The sequence below is a fragment of the Opisthorchis viverrini genome (genome assembly GCF_000715545.1).
Source record: "Opisthorchis viverrini unplaced genomic scaffold opera_v5_441, whole genome shotgun sequence".
Taxonomy (NCBI): Eukaryota; Metazoa; Platyhelminthes; class Trematoda; order Opisthorchiida; family Opisthorchiidae; genus Opisthorchis; species Opisthorchis viverrini.
The window spans coordinates 292,557-314,822 of NW_008752104.1; the positions used below are offsets into that span (position 1 = coordinate 292,557).

The 22,266-nt window shown below is 41.5% G+C and overlaps 1 protein-coding gene across 1 annotated transcript in view; it reads right to left on the reverse strand.

The window, feature by feature from the left end:
* Positions 1–335: 335 nt before the first annotated feature.
* Positions 336–22,266, reverse strand: part of T265_11092 (hypothetical protein) — a gene marked incomplete at both ends in the record, with an annotated part of 68,844 nt that continues 46,913 nt past the window's right edge. Inside the window, one exon of the mRNA XM_009177655.1 lies at positions 336–445. Within this exon, the coding sequence (XP_009175919.1) occupies positions 336–445 (110 nt within the window). The remainder of the gene's footprint in view (positions 446–22,266) is intronic.

Consider the following 22,266-nt stretch of genomic DNA (forward strand, 5'->3'; position numbering starts at 1 on the left):
TGCTACGCACAGTCAGTGAACCCAGGCTGAAAAGCCGAGAAACACTGCACAGTAGTTCCAGTCATATTGGAATTCCTCAGCAGTGCGCATCTTACGAAGGTGAAGCAACACCACTAACAGGACGAAATCTTCAACAGTTATCCCCGAATCTCTTCTTACCATAGACAATCAATAAGTAGCTAAGAGGAAGAATAGAAATTCTGCCAGCGAGTAAATCTTACATCTGAGGAGTTGTCACTCGAGGGGCCAGTCAATCAAGTTGTGGCCACGTGACATGAATTCCGTGAATGAAGGATGGCTGGCGCTCTATTCCGTCTGTGTGCAAGCTTATCGCGCTACCGCGCATGGCTGGACGATTGCATGTTCAAACTACCAGCCAGGAGGTCACATGATCCAAGAATATTCAGTTCCGACGGCAGACCTGTGCGTTGGGTGTTCCGAAGCTCTGTAAAAACGATTGAAGAAAATATGCATATCGTTCAAGGAATGAACTAAACAATGGGACAAATAGAATGTATTGGAAAAGGAAATGGACGCTGCTCAGGGGCCAGTAATAACGCAAGTGAGTGGAGTGGGGCTTTTACTCAGGAATCCAAAGGAAACCGAGAATTGTTTCATGAAAAATAAAATAGATGATTAACGAGTTATGTTGCTTCGAGTATAGAGCCTGAATCCCGTGGGGGTTCTTGGTGGGATCGTTCTGCCGCTTCTCATCGTGTATGTGCACTTTAGACGACATTGTGGGAAGTAGTGGTAATTGTATACAGCTTAGCCACTCAAATCGTCCATATTTTCTGACCGATACGAAGCAACCGATCTTGGTCAAGTACCTTCAGTAGTTAGGTAAGATTTAAATAGCAAAAGAGAGTAAGATTGTCTCTCAGTGGAATGAAGTTGCCTTGGAGTATGACTGTAAATATATGAGCCTGAGTAATTTTACTTTGCACAGGGAGCTCGAATGCTGATTTGATAGGACAATGGTGAATGAAGCAAAGATATCTGATGAAGTCTGCCCGCCGAATGCCATAGCCTCAGTGTGGTTTAGTGGTGAGGGGGGATCAGAAAGTTAGAACACTTTTCACGAATTCAAAACCTATTGAGATGCCTGGTTTTTATTGAGTAAATAAAAATTGCATTTTGGTTTTGTTGTAAGCCGTCACTGTAAATATCACCGTCAGTGTAAGAAGGGAAGCCCTTAGCTGCGAAGTCGTTTATCAGCAAACATCAACCAAACGGTTACAAACTAATGGACCGGAAAGTAAACATCTCATATGCACCTTGTTTTTAAAGACTGAAACATCCTCACGCACCTTCTTGAACTTTCGAGGATATTGTCTACCTCTCTCGCAGTTGTAAAGGGATGGTGTAAAGCAGTCCACATGTTCCGTGATAAACCAGGCCTTCCATTAGACGCTAGGCAGAGCTACGAGAAAACTACATACTACTCGTTTGCTTCATCAGTAGCGTCCACCGTTACACCAATGTCTGTAGGACTGTATATAGGTGCCAATTAGGAGATTATGGAATGCATTTCGCGTGCCCAAGTGAAGTGAGCTTTGGGGACTTCTCAGTAGCATCACCGTTACACCAATGTCTGTAGGACTGTATATAGGTGCCAATTAGGAGATTATGGGATGCATTTCGCGTGCCCAAGTGAAGTGAGCTTTGGGGACTTCAGAAATTCGACTGATATCGCCAGGAGGGAAAAATAGCTCAAAAAGTGTGTGCCTCATCCAAGCACCCTAGCTGACGTTTGGTATACAGGATTTCCATTCATTGTTAAAGTAAACTCCTATAATTTGAACTGCAGTTTCAACTAATCTTGGGTTGTTCAGGCATTCAAATAGCGAAATCACTACTCTCAGATGAGTTGGACTGCCGATGTTATGTGTTAGGTGCGTTTCAATCAACAATATCAGAATGTAGTGACCAGTCAAGTCTCTGTGCTCTCATTTCCACTTTTCTAATCTGAAGATCTCATACACTTCAAAGCTTTCTTTGTCTTGACCCACGCGGCATAGTGGAGGTTGTCTACTGCCTACAGGATGCACCCAACGAAAAATAACATGAACGATTGCTTCGCAACGGAACAGGTACGCTGGAACCGTAAATGTAAGTTATCAAACCAAGATGTTTGGTTTGCACACACATTCAGTATCTATCAAGGGAGGTTCAGCCTTGCGTTTATGTTGGAAAATATTTGCGGAACACGGAAATTGACCTGAAGAGACAAAACAAAAGCGACTACAGCCTTACTTGGGGTCTGGGGCTTTCACGTCCTCGTGGGTGGAACAGATGAGAATACAAATACATGCGACTGTCAAAACTATGGATGCAAACGATTTGGCTCCCGGAAGCTAGGAGGGGTTAGTTTTGATTGGCAACATAAAAAGACAGACTGCGTTATGTTCCAATTAAAACGCGAATGCATTGTTTGCTATCTAAACCAGTTTGATAACAGACCGACAGTGTTTCAAGGTCAAAACTGTGGAATGAATAAAAGTGAAGGCAATTACACGCTCGTCGTACAGTTTGCACTTTGCGTCTGCCACGATGTTAGGATATGTTCTTGTTGTTGCCACGGCTGTTCTACGTAAGTGTATTGTTTTTAATGAGACTCGATGAACGTTTTCGATGCGGGTTACAGTTTATCAACGGGTCATTTACTCTTCTTTCAGTGGCATCTGTCCGGTCACGAGATTCCGACGAATATCTCACTTGCCTGGGTAAGACACAGTAACATGACAAAAGTAGTGTATTGTTATCACAAATTTCTCCACATTGTTCACACTAGATATTTAAACGCATCTGCTTATTAAACAAAGAATTTTAGCCCCACGCATATACGAAACATCAACAAATATGATGGGCTATATATTCTAGCATCAGTAACCGCCTGCGTCTATGGACAAACATGTTTAATGATTTTGTGACACAGAAATGTTTCGCTTGATCCGAAATCCAGAGAGACAAGTATGCTTCTTGTGAGGTTCCGTTGATAATACGCCTCTTTCCTAACAAACTCGACGTTTCTCATCATTATACTAACAACGCCATAAAACCAAGAGTCGTAGAAATGAGGAGAGACACTAACTAGTGGGTTAAAATCAACATTTATCCGAGCATGTAGCTGACTAGCCGATGAAGCCTGGAGTTTGAATGTTATAACTTGCTTGATCTCACTTGACTGACTCTGTGACCAAGCGTTTTTTGAATAGTAAGTATAGTCGAATAATTTTCAGAAAATCTTTTGCGATTGTTTTCTATAATTTAGCAGTTAAGTCCAGCGTTACTGTATTTCCTTGTCTTTCTGAACGCTTCTGAATAGTAATTTTCTTATTCTGAAATTTCCTGCATTTAATCAAAACAGAAAAATGTGGAACCAGTGAGTGATATGAAACAACCAGTCTAGGTGAAACCTGCATTCTGAATTCACACAGTTTCGTGACGAACTGGTTCGTAAAGGTTTATATAAACTTAGCTGTGTGGCAAATATTTATTCCAGCGCTTTGTTTTTTCTAAACCATCAAAAAAACACCATGATGAGTATGTTTTATGATATATTTCAAAGCAACTAGTTTTATGCTTCATGTGGATTAAAGACAAAAATACATCAATGTGTGGATGAAGTGATTGTGTAAATCGATCAATTGTTGAGTCAACTGTTAGACCGCAGAGTCTATAAAATTTATTATACATTAGATTGCATTATTCTCCCTACTTTTTTGTTTGACCAATGAAGTTTGAGTTTGTTCACAAAAGGCTATGTCAACGAGATTGTCTCATGAATCTCTCTGAGACGTTTACTAAATGGGACGCGTGCGAGGTTAAATAAACACACGAACTCGTAATGTAACACTTTGAAATCTATAAATCCAATAAAAAATAAAAATAAATCGTTCAGCTGTAGCATTCTATCGGTGCCTAGCTGCCATGGCGCACGAAGAAGGCACGAGGGCTGGGATACTGTCAGGTTGCCCAAGCCTAGACAGAGGAAGTCGAGAGGCAGAGGTCGGGTTCGAACCACGGACCTTCCGGTCAGTAAATTCGCGCTCTAACCACTTGGTCCATCTCTCTCCAAATCCAATATGAAGTTAAAAAATTAGCAATAAGTGACGACCAAGACCCCTTGCACTTAGTATTTAAACCAGCATATTATCCCAATGTCAATTCCATTTTGGAGAAAAATAACCGCACTTTCACGCTTCAGATATAACTGACATTGAAGTGGAGCTGTGCCAAGGTTCGTTTTTGCCGGTGGCGAGTATATTTGTGTCAGTACATGCCACAGTCGATGGGGCATTCCAGCTTTCAAACTATTTTCATGCAACGTTCCAGAGGAGTTTGGTAAGCAATCGGTGGATTTGTTGCTGGGCAACGTTTCGCTTTTGACACAGAAGCTTCGCCAGGCCACAGCGACTGGTGGCCGAGGCGGTGGAAATCGCCAAGCATCCCAGCGTGAATGGAATAGAGGGGTTATAAATTGCAGACGTGTGGAGAGCGGTATTAAATCATCCGAGATGATACGAGGCGGTATGCAGTTATCTGCGAAATGATATGGGTCTAAGTGTACAGAATCCAACTACAGTTAGATCCAATTGACCACCCCACCCCCATCCACAAATCAAATTGTCCAAGCACCCCAAATCTGTGAACGACCCCAAGAGGGATTTTCCATCGAGGTATCCTAGACTGAAAAAGCAAGGGCAAAAATCCGGGTTCATCATAAAGACGAATCCCCCCTAACCAATCTATCGTAAAACTTAATCATCCCCACTAATCAATAAACAGGAACATCAGACTGAACACCCTGTGCTGGTCAAGTCACTAGTCCTAAGGAATCTGACGGGTTGGCTCCCTGACTGCCTCAAAACCCAATCAACCTACTTACTCACTCAATTGGCCTGACGAAGCTTTTATGTTAAAAGCGAAACGTTGCCCGGTAATTGATCCACCGATTGTTTACCAGACCTCTGTCTGAAACAATGGCTTTTCAATCGGTCCCAAACATTTTCCAATTTATTGAAAAGAATGACGCGTTTTAGTGTGAGGAATGCCCTGGCAACTACTTACAGAATCTGGAAATAAGTGTGCTCTGGAAAGAAACACTATGTTGTCTCAATTTTTGGGATGCTACTAGTAAAGCGCTTATCACGTAAGCAGAACCTGCCGAAGGGGAGAGGTCGATGTTATAACCTGGATGTTTCGTGTGGGAATAAGCTACATGAACAATTCAAGACAAATTATTTAGGATTCGCCTAGTGTCAAGTAGTGAAATTCAAACTTCCGTCTCGTTGGTCAATTCCTAGTTGCTCTAGACTCCGAGTGGTTTTAATGGATGTGAACTGTCACGGTTTCCAGTAAATATATCTTTATTTGAAGAACACATAGTCCGAAAAATAATCCAAGTTGATTTACAAAGCGTGAAAGTATATTTTGCTCTTTGTGAAAGTGACTTACATTGAAGATAGCACCATGTATCTGAATGAAAGAAGTGCAGTTCGAGAATGATGTTTATGACGCTCCCAAAGGATGACTACCCATTGATTACTAGTACGATGATTTCTTACTACACTACATGTATACCCGGTGGAACGTTTTGTTTGTTTATTCAAAAATAATTGAAAGTTACCAAAAACAGCTAGGTGATTCGCAGGTGATCCTGAAATCTGCTATTATTGTACTATAAACGAAGTGATTTTTGTCTGATTTCCACGGTTACTCTTTGCTTAAATATGTGGTAGGCCCAGCAGCGCATTGCAAAACCATTTAAGCTGATAGATGGCAGTATGAGAAATGGATTTGCTGAGAGGAACTCTTTAGGTGAATATGTGACTGGCGATTGTGGAATCTAGGAAAAGAGTACGTTAGTTTAGATGTGGTAAAATGTGAACCTAAATGATATGAAGTATCGTTTATCGATTTTCAGCTCAGAGAGCTAAGGATCTAGAGGAACGACGTACGTTGATCTTCTAACTGTTGCACGTTATCAAGCTATTTTTTACTTTTGGTACTCACGACGAAAACCAATAATTATATGGCTTATACTGGGCTTCTTTTTAGGTAAAAGAATGCTGGCAACATTGATGTCCTTGGCTTTAACGGGTTGCGCACGGTTAAGGCGATGGCTGACAGCGGAATAGTACCGTAGAGGCTGGGTAACGTGTAGCAATTGTCATATTTTCTGGACTAACGAATGAAAATACTTGTGGTGACACTAACCGTCGATGGTAGTACTTAGTGGCCATTACATTCCACTTAGAGTATATGGTACATTCACCAGAAGGCCCGACAAAGTTAAAACAGGAGAAGTGGCTGTTTCCTGTCATCCCAGAACGTCAATCCTTAGGTTCAGATGACGAAGTAGCAATACGGCCATAATTCTGAGAAAGTTTATCGACGATGACTGTGCACGCTCATCCCGGGTTAAGCAAATTTGTCATAATAAACATCTGCTAGGTAGCAGCTAGAGAATATGCAAGCACAAGGAGCCGGGAGTTTTGGTATCAATAACCCAGTAATCAGTATTTCTATCACGGTTGTTAAGTCGTGTTATAGAGCAGGTTTGACTGTCGACTATATCTGTCAAGCTACCACGTCTCAGCTGTAAAACACAGAGTTACCCACGGAAGCATGCATCTATAGGCGAAAGCTGGCAACAAGTACAGTTCACTGTTGACTGATCATGATGGCCCCGTCAAATGTTTTATGGAACAGATTGCTTCTCCACACTTTTGTGACCGTATCAAACGATTCCGCTTAGCCTCCCAGTGCTACCATTTGCTAGCTTTCTGAAATACAAGTAACAGAATTCTCTAGAACCCGATCGGTTTGCAACACCTACACGCCTGGAAATCTTGTTTCTAACCTGAGTGGGTAAGGATTATTATAATAACACAAATATATCACTTTTCGATAAAGTTTGTTTTGTTCCTAACGACCTTTGTTTTCCCTCTTTATCTGTTAACATGTTTCCTTACTGTGCTACATTGGAACCCCCTTGCAACCTCCACAAATTTGTGGTGTATATATGTATATATATAGGTATAGGCCTCGAGGAATCGCCCCACAATAGCCTCAGGCTAGTCACAGGCTCAGCACTGTGATGTAAAGAGTTGAAATTGCTGATGTCGCTGAGCTCTCATCTGAGTACAAGAGAAGCTCTCTGTGACGAATAAATGCATTCTACTAATTTGATAGTTAAAAGCACATTAAAATTCGCTCATTTGGACGCAGAAATTGTTTATTTGTGCGGTTGCTCTTAAAGCGAGACGGCTAGGGTATGTGCACCAACGTTGTGGATTTTTGTACAGCTGCCAAAATCATTGCAATTAAGTTAATATTTCTCTTGGTTTAATAAAACGAGAGCTCGTATCAAATAGATCGTCGGAGACTTTGAATTAATACGCAGAATTTTTTTTCGTATGAGCCACTTCTTCGTACTTTATGTAACAGCTTTTCTGATGCCTGTTTGCAAGCTTTCTTACTTGAGAGTCATAATTTAAATTTAAAAATTAGTATTTTGAGTGACTGTAATCTTGTACACGCTTTCATGATTCAAATCAACGGATTGCATACTGCCGCTCATGGTTTCCGTCACGTTGTTTTACAGGCAACTGTGTTTTGACGGCTCAAGGGCGTTGCCTTGGTGAGTTTCACCAATAAACATAAAGCGAAGCAAATTAATCTTTGCGTAGACAAATCACGTATTCTTGGCAGTTTAATGAAATTGCAAAAGCCGTCTGAATATATGCATTTTAATGCTAGCCTCGGCATTCAAGTGTGTGTAGTAGACAGACACCGTGACTGATGATTTTCAACAGAATGTCGTTTTGTTCATCCACAGATCGATGCATGCGTGAACCTTGGTGTAATGGTACGTTTGGTGCATTGGAAGACTAATTTTTGAAGTTACTTTTGCTTTTGTGGAAACCAACGGACAGCTGGATAAACCTTGTGATATAGAAAATAGAATACGCGGAGAATCTTACAGAGTAGCATTATTTTGTTTGGATAAAAATGTCCCCTGACTTTGCAGAGGGTGTTGCATGTAAGACTGCATTGTTTACTAGTGTACACCGAACGGCTTTTGTCCCCGTTCGGGTGGTCACGCAGAGCAAGGCTTATCTCAATTCCCGGCTTGTCCAATTAAGAAGTGTGCCAATCTAGGTGACTTCAAACTGTTCATTTGGCCCTTAGTAGGCGGACGTAGCTAACTCGTTTCTGCAGGATTCTGTAAATGGATGCAGCTTCTTGAGCATGGGGCTTTATGTAGTGCACGTTTTCTGCATGAAGCTTTGTTAAGAGCCAGAATATTGGCGTAACTAATCTCAGGTGATAGTGAATTGATATTTGAGGAGATATGAACCGTTTGCTTTCTTATTTTGTTTGAATAAATAACACTTGAGTCAGTTTCCCGCGAATCAGTTGACATTTGGACAGGATCCGGATTTGAAACTACCTCTAGTATTCACTACTCAGGGCATGGTGCTCCGGGAAGTTGCAAGCAGGCGAGTGTTTTCAAACCACATGTCACAGCAACGTATCAAGTTCCTGTTCACAGTGTATATAGATGGCTATTTAATACAAGATACAATTGTCCCCAGTTTACTGTTTTGGCTATCATGACCAACATTCAAGGCGTACACCGGCTATTCATCTGGATGCGTACGTCTTACATCATTAGAGGGTGCGGATCTGCACGATAAACAACCGCTTGTTGTGCATGATAATGACCCTGAATTTCCCACAATTTTCAATCCATCTTATCTTTTCCGTTAAACCAAACTGAAAATCACCCGAGATATTGGCTGCTCGGCTCGGCATAAATCGTGCCAGCATCACTTATCCTGCCCAATGGGTCATTTGCTTAATTAATCCTCTCCTGTATGTATATAAAAATGGACACCAGCAAGTGAACTGGGGAGACGTCAGTAAGCTGAGTGTCATTTTTCCCCTTGTGGGATATATCATTAAGTCTGTCGCTTGAGTGGTTAGACAAATACAAACGAAATGAACACAGACCTCATAGAATGGAGTCATCCGGGTCGGAAAATATTCATTTCTGTGGCGCGATAACACGGATGATATCGGGGGAAACAAGCTTGGAATATGTACGTTAATTAGCGTGGGTAATTAACTAAAACGTTCGTTTTGCTTACACAGAGATAGAATATTGATTGTGGAGTACATACCCAGCCCCTTTTCTGAATACATATCGAAACATAAAATATACCGCTCTTGTATTTACTACACCGCATACCCAGCCCTTTTCTGAATACATATCGAAACATAAAATATACCGCTCTTGTATTTACTACACCGGTTACTGCAACTCTTCAATGTATTCGTGTTCTCTGCCAGAATTTTGTGAGTTCTTCTATGATCCAGAAGGTAAGCTGCCGTTTGTGAGATGGCCCTGGGCACACAAAAATCATGTCAATAAACAGTTGAATTAGTAGTATGTTGCGGAAACTAAATGGTTGAAAAACTTACTTTGTGCGGGTGTTCCACCCTATTCCGAATCGTCTCCATCATAAAACCAAGTCTGTATTGCAAAACTAACCGTACACCGCTTTTTCTTCACAGATGAAAAATGAGTGAATCTTTCCTCATTGTCAATGAAGCTTTTACTTGGATAAAGTCTTGCCAGACAAATGTTTTTGTCTCCCACATTTGGATAGTCTCAAGCAAACAACCAACGCGAAAAATAATTTTTGGTCCAGGGGTATTTTTTAACGACATGTGAAGATTTTTCTATGAACCAATCCTGGCCCGTTCGAAACAAACGGATGGAAGGCATGAGAAAGAAATTTCACACAGCCGTGTGTTCCAGAAATAGTTATCTATGGCTGATTAATTATGCAAGATGTTCCAAAGATGGTTATTGACAGCAGCAAACGTTTGGGAGTAAGATCATCCAACTGAAGTTTTTTCGTACGCTCATAGTTTAGCCTACAACAGTGGAAAGTATGACCATATACGCAGTCGCTGATTTCTACACGTGTACTGGTAGACCAGTGTATGACGTAACCTCTAGTTTTTGAAGTTCTTCCTACCAATTGGACAGGAGGCGTTACACAAAACCAACCTTGATTTTCATAAAAATGTCTATGAGAGTTTCCAAAACCTTGTTGATTTTTAAATGCTTTCGTATTGCCGGACAGTACGGGCGGTGGTGGTTTTTATTGAGTATTGCGTGCTTGATCATACTGCAGATGCAATCTAAGCAAGTCGGGGTGTTACACACTAAGTAGGATTGTTCTCCAGTAAGACGTTTACTTGGATTAGCATACCACGTTTGGTTAATTGTCTGCACATATACCGACCTGGATAGATGATCACAAGGTCTATAAAGCTAATCAAGCAATAATTTGAGGCTGAAACACTGGGGCAATTTGGTGGTGTTGAAAGATTGAAATTTAGTCCTGTAAGTGAAAGCTCAGTATGCCGGGAGGCTGAGTGATACTGTTTATCTGTTTCTTCCTCGTTGAAAACTACGAGCAGTAAGAATTCACCGAATTTTCGGGAAGAATTTTTGAACTCTCCATCCTTAGGCTTAGAGGCTGAACATTTCAACGCTTAGTTGCGAAGGGGACGCTCAAAACCTCTTATATTGACAAAGCAATAAAGGGGCCCGTTAGCAGCACAAGTCTCTCAACTGCAAAGCCTTTACGTGTGGAGCAGAATATTTGCGCCGAAATGTTGCATTCTGTTGCGTATGTGCTCAAACCAAAAGCCATCCTTATCTACATTCATATTTTGCAAATCACCAAATTTCATTGTCCGCCTAAGCAATCATACATTTGGCGGATAAAGCCTTGTGTAATACTTTCCCAGCATCACCGAGACCCCAGGATGCCTAGATAGGGCTTAACAGTGTGGACTCGTACTCAGAACTCAGTTGTTTGCATCTTTTGGTCCATCAGCGACACGTCATAGATTTCGAAAATTCGATTCCATTGTGGGAATACCGAGCGTCAGCAATAAAACAAGTATTCAAATTTCGTGGCAACTACTCGTCAGCACGAGAAAATCGCTTGTAAAACGGTTATTCAACTAAATGGTACACCAGCCTTCGCCACGGGTGCATACTTCACTCCCAGTAGAACAACCTGGTCAGTTTTGGCAGTCAATATTTAACCTGCTCGACGTAAACAGTACTAAAAATGTGCACTAGAAATAAGAAATCAGTTTACCAGCTATATTTTCCAGCGGCTCAGAAAGATTTGAGCGCAAGCTGTCTGTCATTTTAATGAATAATATTAACTGTATCTTCAATTTGAAGGTTCCCAGCTTACAAATGGGCTGTCCCAGCCAGTGACTGAAATAGAGTGCATCGCACATCGAGGTCACTGTAGCATGAACTTTAGTTAGCTGCCAAGATGTGATGTGTAGGTCGTTTCGATTTAGCACAGAGTATCCGTTGTGCTCACATGGTTATATCATATGACAGCCTTAACCCGCGCATATCAAAATGCGATCTGAAGGTCGGTAAGACACATTAGTGTCATGAGCATTTAATACCGAAAAACACCTGTGTTGCTTAAATCGACCAGCGTCGATTTAGTTCGCGGACGAGATCACCCGGTTTCTGTAGATGGACATCCAAGTGAACAGTTATATGCAGGACAGAATTAAAATGAACCAACTAATCCGGGCCGAACTTTTGTCATTCTACTTGTTACTTGCCTCTGTTTGTTCTCAACAGCAAGCTGTTCAACTGAGTAACACAAACGACATAAACATGTTTCAGGTCCTCTGACCTTAGCAATTTGGAGGAACATTGACCGTTTGAAGATTCAACCCCTGAAAGTGGTCTCTGTTAGTATAGCTGTGTAGCCAGATTGTAGATTTCATAAAATGTTGGCATCAAATGGATGACTTAAAGCTTATTCCTTTTGCTGAAATATTCTCAAGGGCGTTTAAAGTCAAATCCGTTGGTGGAATAACACAGCTATGGTAGTTACTTTAATATGCATCCGTCAATTCAGTCAGTGGTGCACAAGTACTAACCCACCGATACACGCCACTACGCTCCCCAATAATGCCCTGATGATGTCACCTCGAATGATGATGAAACGTTTGAAATCGGATTGCCCAGCTCAGAAAACAAGCCAGCGATTATCTACCCTACCTGAGCTAACAACATTTTCCTCCATAGAAAACCCATCATTTATGTTGGTATTCATAATGAGACGCTAGATGTGGCAAACGTCCAGAAGGAAAACCAAGGCACATGAAGCTAATTACGGAACCGGGTGTCCAGGGTCTTGGAATGTAATTCAGTAAGGTAATAATATTATATATTGTCATATCATTGAAACTGAACTGTTTTTCGTCCAGAAGGAAAACCAAGGCACATGAAGCCAATTATGGAACCGGGTGTCCAGGGTCTTGGAATGCAATTCAGTAAGGTAATAATATTGTATATTGTCATGTCATCGAAACTTAACTGTTTTTCAAATTAGCAAATTTTCCTCTTTCCCAAGCACCCCATAGGCTAGACGCTTAAGGGGGTTACTAAATTGAGTAGTTGAAATTACCTCGAGCCGAAATTTTCGAATAGGTGAACTAAATGGAACTGTTAGCCCGGTTGGGTCCCCTAACACAGTCATTACTGTCAACAACGTGGAATCGATCTATCGGTATATAGTGGTTTTCAGAACCTACACATATCCTTTTGGGTTGCATTTGTCCCATAGACGTGTAAAACAATGTGAAAGGGATGTAATGCTATACTTTGCAAATTATATCGTACCAATCATGCATGCTCTTAAGAAACCGGGTATTTGGGAACCCGAATATTCTCTCTTTCTGGCGCCATTCAATGAAGACTAGTCGTTCACCAAGAGATCGGAAGGTAGAAATTGATTTAAGCTTTGTGCTTGATAGAGGGTAACTTATTATCTATGCGTTTCGAGGCAGCCAATTTGAAGATACCACGTTGTTGAACGTCCAAGAGTGGTCACAGTTTTTGACTAGAAAATTAACCGCAACTCTGTCGTTTGCCATGCTTGAATATGCGCCTAGGTATTCATTGTGAATTCATCGCGCGTCATTTTCTTTAGGAGCTCACGGTTGTGTGGTAAGCTTTCACCTGGGTTCTTTGTGTCCAAAGGTGGAAGACAGGGTGGGATTCCTTCAAATAATAGACATCAATGGACAGTCTAATACTGACAGCTTAGCTTTTGAACACAACCAAAGTACTGCTGATTAACGCGGAGTATACAAACGGAGTTTTCTTTCAGTGGAGCCAAGTTCAAGTCCAAAGTTAGCAGACCGTACAACCGACGCGGACAGTCATACAAGTTGCGGTCACCCCCAGAATTTTGGGGCGTACGCTGTGACCGGACTGACAAAATACAAGTGACAACGTGATGTAACGGGAAAGAAGATATTAAGTCTACATACAAACTGTCTAATTGGGAACATCGCACCTATGACAGGATATGGAAAGGAAAAATCTGGCATGCTGATCACGAAGGAGCATCAGAATTCATTCACACAAACCAACCGTGCTAAAAATTATAAAAAAAATCGAAGACGAGATGTCGTCAAGTTTCGATTTCAGTTGACGTTTTATCGACCAATCTGCTTGTCCTCTACAATTAACGAACTAGAGTGTAACTCCGCTTAATGCTAATTTTTGCTTGTATAGCGGATAAAATCACATGCGATTATATCGTGTGATCACGGTTGGGCCGTTTGAATTTTGTGAATAAATTCAGGATGGCCAAGTCTTTGGTTATTGTGAAATGCAAGGTGACTTTAATATAGTGAAATGAACCAAACAGTGAACGCACACGCACATTTGATTGAACCGTACAATGAAACTAAATATTACTCAAATATTGAAGTAAACAATTATAGTTTATTGATGTAATGCGACTCATTCAGTTTCACGAATCATCAATGTCCATTTGCTCGCAAAGGTTCACAGTTGGATTGCCGTTGCTTTCATGCCAATTGCGGAATTCTTGTTGATTCGGTCTTTGTGTAGTTAAATTCCCGCATTTACTGTACGTTATCTAATGAATATAAAGTTACCAGTTGTATCGTGTGATAAGTTTGTCTATCCCACTGCGATTCGTGGGGGAAATTACAGTGCAAATAACCACAAGCAGAAGTGAAGTCGCCACCGGACCAAAAGCATGTCAGGGAAAGACATGACCGATAGCGCTTAGCTTAATTTGGCAAAATGGAGAAGGACATAGTTGCGAAGGGAGTCACGTCTAAATGTTCGCTAATGCAATAACGTCCAGGGAGTGAGGATGTCCTCATGCGTGGCACTCTACAGTGAACCAAATCAGTAAACGCGCGGACATCAACCTATTCAGTGAACTCCTAATCACAAAAAAGCACGATTCAACTACGAGAAAAAAACCAAACAACGTAACAAAATCAAGCAAATCTATCAAACCAAGGTAAGAAAAATACATCAAGTAGTAAAGCATCCAGTCAACCAACAAAGTGCCACAGATCAAGAAGGAGACGGAATATGGACACTGGAGGAGCGGGACAGTCAAGTAAAACGGATTCAACGAGTCGCACGGAAGCAGCAAACTGAAGCCAAAACGTAACATAGTTTCCAAGTTGGCAGAGTAAATTGGCGAAGAGCCATCAACCATCAATGCCAGATTTATCGGACAGTATTTACAAACCATAGAGGCTCAAGCGCAAGAAGAGGATTTTCCACGCCCTTTCAGGCAATCATCATATATTTTCGCCTTGTGACGGAACGTTTGCAATCCGAATGCCAGATTTAGCAAACAGATCAATAAAATGTCCCGCAGTCAAGCCACTTATGTTGCGCAACCAAATCTTTAAAATTTTATGACGAGGAGTCGACCATGCGGAATGTTTGTCCCGAAGAATCTAATGACGACAAACGTTACACCTAACTTGATATGGTGTAGTTGACCCTTTTTGCATGGCACTGCAGACTCTGTGACATTGTTATTAAACCAGTCTAAATGTGCCTTTATCCAGCTTTGATTCATCACTATTTTTCGAATTAGAATGCAATGCAAACTTGCTAGCAGACAGACCTGGAGAGGTATTGTACGATTATGAACTCCGAATATGGCATGTGGTCATTTGTGAGAACACTGGTGCCAGAGAAATTTCAGGCAAGCCGGCGTATGTTGAATTATCAGTTGTATCGTTCAACATCATATCGTAGCAGTCTTCTAAACTATCAAAATATTTGTGTATTGAACTTGGCCAAATTGTTTTCGCAATGTAGAACTGAATCTGGTGTTGAATAAATTTATTCGGTATTTAAAGGCGCTAAACATCAGTTGAACGAGAATCCCAAGAATTCCCTTTGTAGCATCTAAGGAGATTGTACGACGACGAAAATTATACCAGGGACCGATTATTATACAACATCAGGCATGGTTTATGAAAGAGAATTGCAAAATCTAGTGAAAATAAAAATAACTTGTAGTTATTTGGCTTATCTCATATTCCGATGATTTCAAATCTCAGTTGACTAGCGAGGTTGATAAAGTGGGATTTTGTCCATCAGGATTGAATTTCTCAACAGGATGTTGACGCCGAGTATTTGGCCGATAGTGTAATAAATTCCAGATACGTTGACCTCATTGAATGTAGATGTCTACTTTAGGGAAGGTCTGAAAATGCTTTTGCAGGTCAGCCACTTGATATATTGCGTGGTCAATACCACTCTATAGAACTCTGTATACCACGGATAATATGCGAGGTTTTCCAGATGTACATTTGCCAACAAGTTATAAGGCAGTTACTGCGGTTTAGCTTGATAAAACAACACGTTATTTTTACTGAGCAATTTTTTATTTTTATTTATTTTTACTTTTACTAGGCAATTGAATATAATGCAGGCTCTGATACGGCGTGAGCCCTAAAATTCCTTTGGTTGAAAAATTTATTACAGGTCCCCAAACAAATTTCGGTACTGCTAACCTTTTTCAACTTCTAATGACTCACCAATATGGTTAGTAAAACTGAAAACCGTCATGCAAGTGACATGTTTGCATCACGCGTGGTCAATACCACTCTATAGAACTCTGTATACCACGGATAATATGCGAGGTTTTCCAGATGTACATTTGCCAACAAGTTATAAGGCAGTTACTGCGGTTTAGCTTGATAAAACAACACGTTATTTTTACTGAGCAATTTTTTATTTTTATTTATTTTTACTTTTACTAGGCAATTGAATATAATGCAGGCTCTGATACGGCGTGAGCCCTAAAATTCCTTTGGTTGAAAAATTTATTACAGGTCCCCAAACAAATTTCGGTACTGCTAACTTTTTTCAACTTCTAATGACTCACCAATTTGGTTAGTAAAACTGAAAACCGTCGTGCAAGTGACATGTTTGCATCACTTTTGTCTATCTAGTTCACTGGGATGTGAGCTAGTGCAACCATTCATGAAAGCAGTTTGGTTTGGGAATTCAGGATTGAGAGAGCAGTAAGTGGGATGTAACGTAGGTCGTGCGGGTCTATACGATCCATTTGTGCAGATGGTTCCGATCTGACACTAACTCGTGTTTGTTAATACACGTTTCGCTGCTTAGCTAAACAGCTCTGCATGCACTTCACACGCAGTAGCACTGGTTGATTCTCACGTCCCTGATCATCGGTAGTTACCCTCTACTTCAGCCTCTGAAGATGTTGGGTATCAAACCATTATGTGACTGAGACCCGGGTGGAGTAAATCAGAAACTAAAGCCCACTGGAGTGGAGAATCCGGCCTACAGCAGAAATAGGTCCCTCAAAATTAAAGTTGAGATATACGTCAAATTTTTGTGAAGACACCCAAGCAATCACAAAAGTTATTACCATCAGACCGGATCCACGGGACGTCCCCATAATTTTTCCGAATATATACCAGGTTATCAAATGCACATTTGCGTGAATTGCGGATCTGTTTTCTGTTTGCTTTCAAAAAAATCATCCAGTTTTATATTCTTTGGATGTAAACCACGACAAAATAAAAGCCTCTGTCGAAGATTCACATTCGCCCTGTTATTTGGGTGTTATCCGTTGGGGTCAGGGCATTTGGTTTTGCACGGGTGGCTGTATTCCCGCTCATTAAGAATGATGCTTTGTTTGGTAGGAAACGAAATTGCCTAAGTTGGGCACACATTTGTCTGGGTGCTCTTACTCACTGTTAAATGACAAATTGCTGGAAAATTAGGGGTCCTACTCGAAAATTCTCATTTTACGTGACCAGTAATCTAACTGACTTGGAGGATGAAAATACCGTATCAAACAGATACATTGGTTTGAAAAAGCAAACTCAATTATAGAAGTCTACAAATTGTTGGGGAACTGGTTGCATTTATGACAAATAACTCTTTCTCACTTCGTCTTTCATCTGATGGTAAGGTTTTGAACATTTATTCGTATAAGTTATGTAACGCTAGCTAGTTGATTGCGTCTAAAGTTTTTGAACAGAAAAGTTTCCGCCGGCACTCCATATGTATTCAGCAGGTCAATACTCGTAAAAGATCATGATGTAACAACCAATTTATTTCACAGAAGGCTGAAATCAATAAAAAATACAACTTGCATCACGGTCTATTTTGGAGTACTTCTAGACTGTATACAGTAGCGTGAAGAGTGGATCGAAAGCGCTAAAATCATGAGCGAAATTCAGCAAAGCGAAGTTCTGGTGGGTCAGTTGACAGACTGATTTTGACCGTGACTTGTCGCATCCATAGAGCGCGTAGCACAGCTCTTCTATTTGGTGGATCATGTAAAGCATGTGCTCAAATCGCATTGAGAATCATACGAAGCTCTTCGGCCCAAACAAGATCATACTTGGAAACAATAACTCCCACGTGACCAACTAGCACAAACCATCTTGATCTAAACTGTAAACAAAAAACCAGACGGTCATCATGTGTGGCTCTGGACTGGGTGTTCTAATATCTTTTGCGCCATCCAAATTCCATGTGATAAACGATCAAGGTGTACACTAATGTCAAAATAATCTTGTACCTATACTGTCTGTGCGACTAAACACATTAGGCAAACACTGCCAGAGGTCAAATCAAGTGAACACTGACGTTATTCATTATTCCAACCGCAACAATGAATTTACACGCTATACTATCAGTAATCTCCATAGACGCGAATACGAAGGTCGCTTTCAACATGTTCGAATCATCTGTGCCACGGTACCTTAGGAATAGACATTAAACCATCCCGAATGAGTCAGGGTGATTTGGTTTATGTTCTGTTTGTTTGCATGTCTGATTATCCAGGAGGTGGACGTAACAATCAGCCTCAGACAATCTCGGAGAGTGCACGCACCAGTGGTGTTACGCAATTCATCTACAGAGATCCATGTCTGTATTGGTGGGTTGCATTTTTGTTTATTGTTGGGCAGCTTAATACGGGGAATTCAACTCCGCATGCGCTTTGTACTGAGCCGTGCGCGTAACCAGTTGGGACAGTCCTCCTAACTGTGTGCCACAACGGTAAAATACGAGTTGGAAAAATTATTTTCATCAAGAAATTCTAGTTTATTTTTCTTGGAAAGCACTAACCAAGAAACAAACTGTACTTTGGCCATGCCACTGCTCAAAACGAACAGACGTACGAAAACGCTGCGATTCTTTTGGGACATCTTCTAACGGATAAATAAGCGCAATCTGTTCATACAAAAGATTGTTACTCCTTAAGGTTCTGTATATTTTGCTTGGTTTATAGCACCTGAGAAGTACTTATTCACTTATAGTGAGGGAACCGGCATCCATCAACATGTCTAGGCCGTGTTCCTTCAACTTACAGCAAGAATTACCGTTACATCAAACTTTGGACGAGGAGAACCATATTAATTTAAGTGGCAAACATGAGACACAACTCGTACCAATAAGGATAGTATCTTGCCTAGCTATCTGAATGTACTGCGTACACGCCGAGCAGAAGCCTGCCCTCATACTACATCAGCGATCTCAGCTAATCCTTAGTTGCTAGGTCAGCCAACGAAAACCTGCCCCTGGTAGGTTCATGTGACTTGTTGACATCCGCATTAGGCTTTTCACTATTGGACACCGGTTTATCTGATGCCTCCCGGAAGTCACCAGACGTTACTGCTCTCATCCTGTTCCTTCCTCAATTCTCGTACTCTAAGGCTTCAAACTTCGGCATTAGATGCTCCAAACATCCCGTAAGATCTTCATTTATTCAATATGACTCGTCCCCGGCACGAATGGTCCTCCAACTGAATCAAACTACTCGTGATTTCAAATTGGCCTGGCTGTCCCATTGTAAATACCCTCATACTACCCAGTTCCAGCCACCACTGGAATGCGTATCTCTTGTTTGATTAGCGCAATCTTGACGTCCGTCACAGAGATGTCCAGAAACCGGAGTATGTAAGTTCAGTGATGGCACGACACTTTCAAACCCAGTCTGATTGCACTCACGCGACCATTTTCTTCCTACCCTCGACCTTCAGGTCCCAACCAGTCCGAGCTTTAATTGTAACTATGATCGAATTTTTCACCAAGCCCCGTTGGCCTCCTAGGCGAGTTCGCCTATCAGCACAAGGGGTCCAAAAACCGTGCATTCCGGTTATTTGACAGATACATAACCATCCAATAACCACATCTTATGGTTAATCGATGTTTATTTACACCACTCGAAGCACCTTATAACGTTTTTGTGATTATCTCAGTGTTCAATAACCGAACGTGTAAGGCTTTTGTGGGTTATATAACCAACTGATAACCGTCAATCTCCGTGTATGCCGTTTTTTCGACGGTCAAATGACCGTGATTTAACAAATGACCGTGATTTAACCTCACATCGACATTCAAAAGCGGTGATATATTCCCCATCTAACCGTATTTTGCTGTTATCGGACCTTTGTTTAACCGCAATATAACGGCCTTTTCACGAAACAACCGCATTTTGCAGTGACCACGACGTTGTCTAACAACGCGACCATCTAGTTATTTCTAACTGGGTTGTCTGGTGGTTATTTAACCACTTATCTATCAAATTTTCCGGTTAAATGACCGTGAAAAACGGTATACGTGTAGTTATTGTGCGGTCGTGCAGCTTCTCATGAACGTTTTCACTGCTACCATGCGCAACCCACACTGGTAACCACACAGCTAGGCGTGCACATCACCAAACCCGTTACAGCAATTAAGACCTGGTAAGCAAATCTTTACACATTACTGCACATCTGTCTTCTGGCTGCCTATGGAGATGGTTTGTTAACCCGGGTGATCCGCTGTCATCGTTGGCCGATCACGCAGCGCAAGTAAAGGATGAAAATAAAAAATGCAACGAAAATATTTAAGATATACAAAGATGTACTTTTTCCAGTCGACTTGCTTCAGTCCGCTAAAGGAATGTCCGGCGTGAACACCCGCCCGCTTGGTTCAACGCGGGCGTCTGAGACAGCGACACAACATACGTTTAGGTACGCTCTCTGAGCCAGTCGGTGCCGCACGTTATCGAACCGTCCCGGGATTTTTTTACCCAAACACTGTCGCGCACATTCTTTGAAAACTGGGTGAGCGAGGACTGTAAGCAAGCTACTTCTGATCACCTAAGTTATATCAAGGTAGGTAGGTAGCGTAGGTGATATTGTCGGCCTATTCGTTAGTCGATACCTGTCTGAGACAGAGACACTACAAGTTTGCCATGATGGTTGTAATGAAGGACCCAAAATAATTCAGCAGCGGCAAATAACTTCGAAATTACACTAAATTACCAGGATTAACTGGATTGGTTTCTTTAACAAATCACTTTCTAGCATTTTTCACGTGTACTTGCTTCGAATACGGGTCCTGACTCCTGCAGGCATTAAAAATCTGGTTAACAAGATGAGTGGGACTTAAGAGTGGACACGTAAAACCCATAAGGGGAGGCCAAAAAATTACCCAGAAGGCGTGAGGTGGGACGTTTACCGGTAACTGCTTCAGACGGTGAACATTGTATACCATCTCCCGCAACCCACACAGTTTCTGGAACTTTTGGCCTTTCATGCGTGTAGCGAAGGAGCGTGCCGGTTAGTCACAAATATTGCATCCAAAAAGATACGATGACGCAGGCTGGTATCTACAACCCTCAAGTGCTGGGGATCTTCAATTTTTTGTACTACAAGCGTCTTCGTGTTCACAAATTCCTCCACAAAGGTCATGAAAGACTTGTCGATATCGGCCAGATTACGGATGTAAAATTATTATGCAGCTTTATTTCACCTACACTCATACGTAAATGAACAATATCAGGTTCGGGGGCAAGAAAGTTGGAAAAACCCGGCAAAGCCGGTGCGATATACTCACGTGGGAGCATTCCTTCGAGGGGGATTCCCCAATTAAACATGACTGTGGTGTTCTCATCTATGTCCGCGACTCCCGAGGCAGTTCCGGAAGTTTATGCTGCAGTGATCTAAGAAGACGATTCACTGAGAGGACAATTGGTTGACATCATCCAGTCTAGGAAGATGTCTTCCAAACTAGGCTGAAAAGTATTCTCCTCTTCACTTTTCGCCCCACATCTGAAAGCATTTTCATACTGTAGGCCGGTGAGTCAATCACCTGTTGCACGACCAGTATTGCGTGCGTCCATCCATTGCGGTGGTTGTAAACTTTAGATTCCGGGATAACCAAACCACGCTTGGAAAACTACACTCATCCCCTGTATATCAGCAACCATGACCTACCATTTCTACTGATATAAATTCGGTGATACGCGGAGGCAGCAGCGAAAGCCTGCGGCGATCCGTGAAATGGGCCCGACGGCTGCGGCCATTTGCGGAACCACTGATGCAGATAAACAAAACCAGGTCAGAACGGGTTTCTGAAAGTCATTTGGAATAATGCATTTCTGTTTTCTACAAACACTTTATTTGTTAAGAAATAATACTGTGAATAAATGTGAGAGCTACGCTGTAAAATAACCACGAAATAACCGATTTTAATCACCATATAACCGAATCACAACCAGGTTGTGATGCTATTGTCGTTTTAACCACTTAGCTTCTCGTTCGGATTTCACCGACTCGATTTTCAGCTGTAATTTCTGTTTACTCCTCCCACAAGTTCAACAATTTCGCTCACGGCACGCGTTAGCACTATCAGCAACACTACACAACACTACTCAGTTTCAATGTGAACCATACTTTGAGACCAAAATTCTCATTTGTCTCCACTTCGAATTCATCTATATCCATGTCGATTGTTACATTTGACAATTTACTCAACCGCACAAGGCCACTCATGGCCAGCAGTGGTTTTTCGGTTTT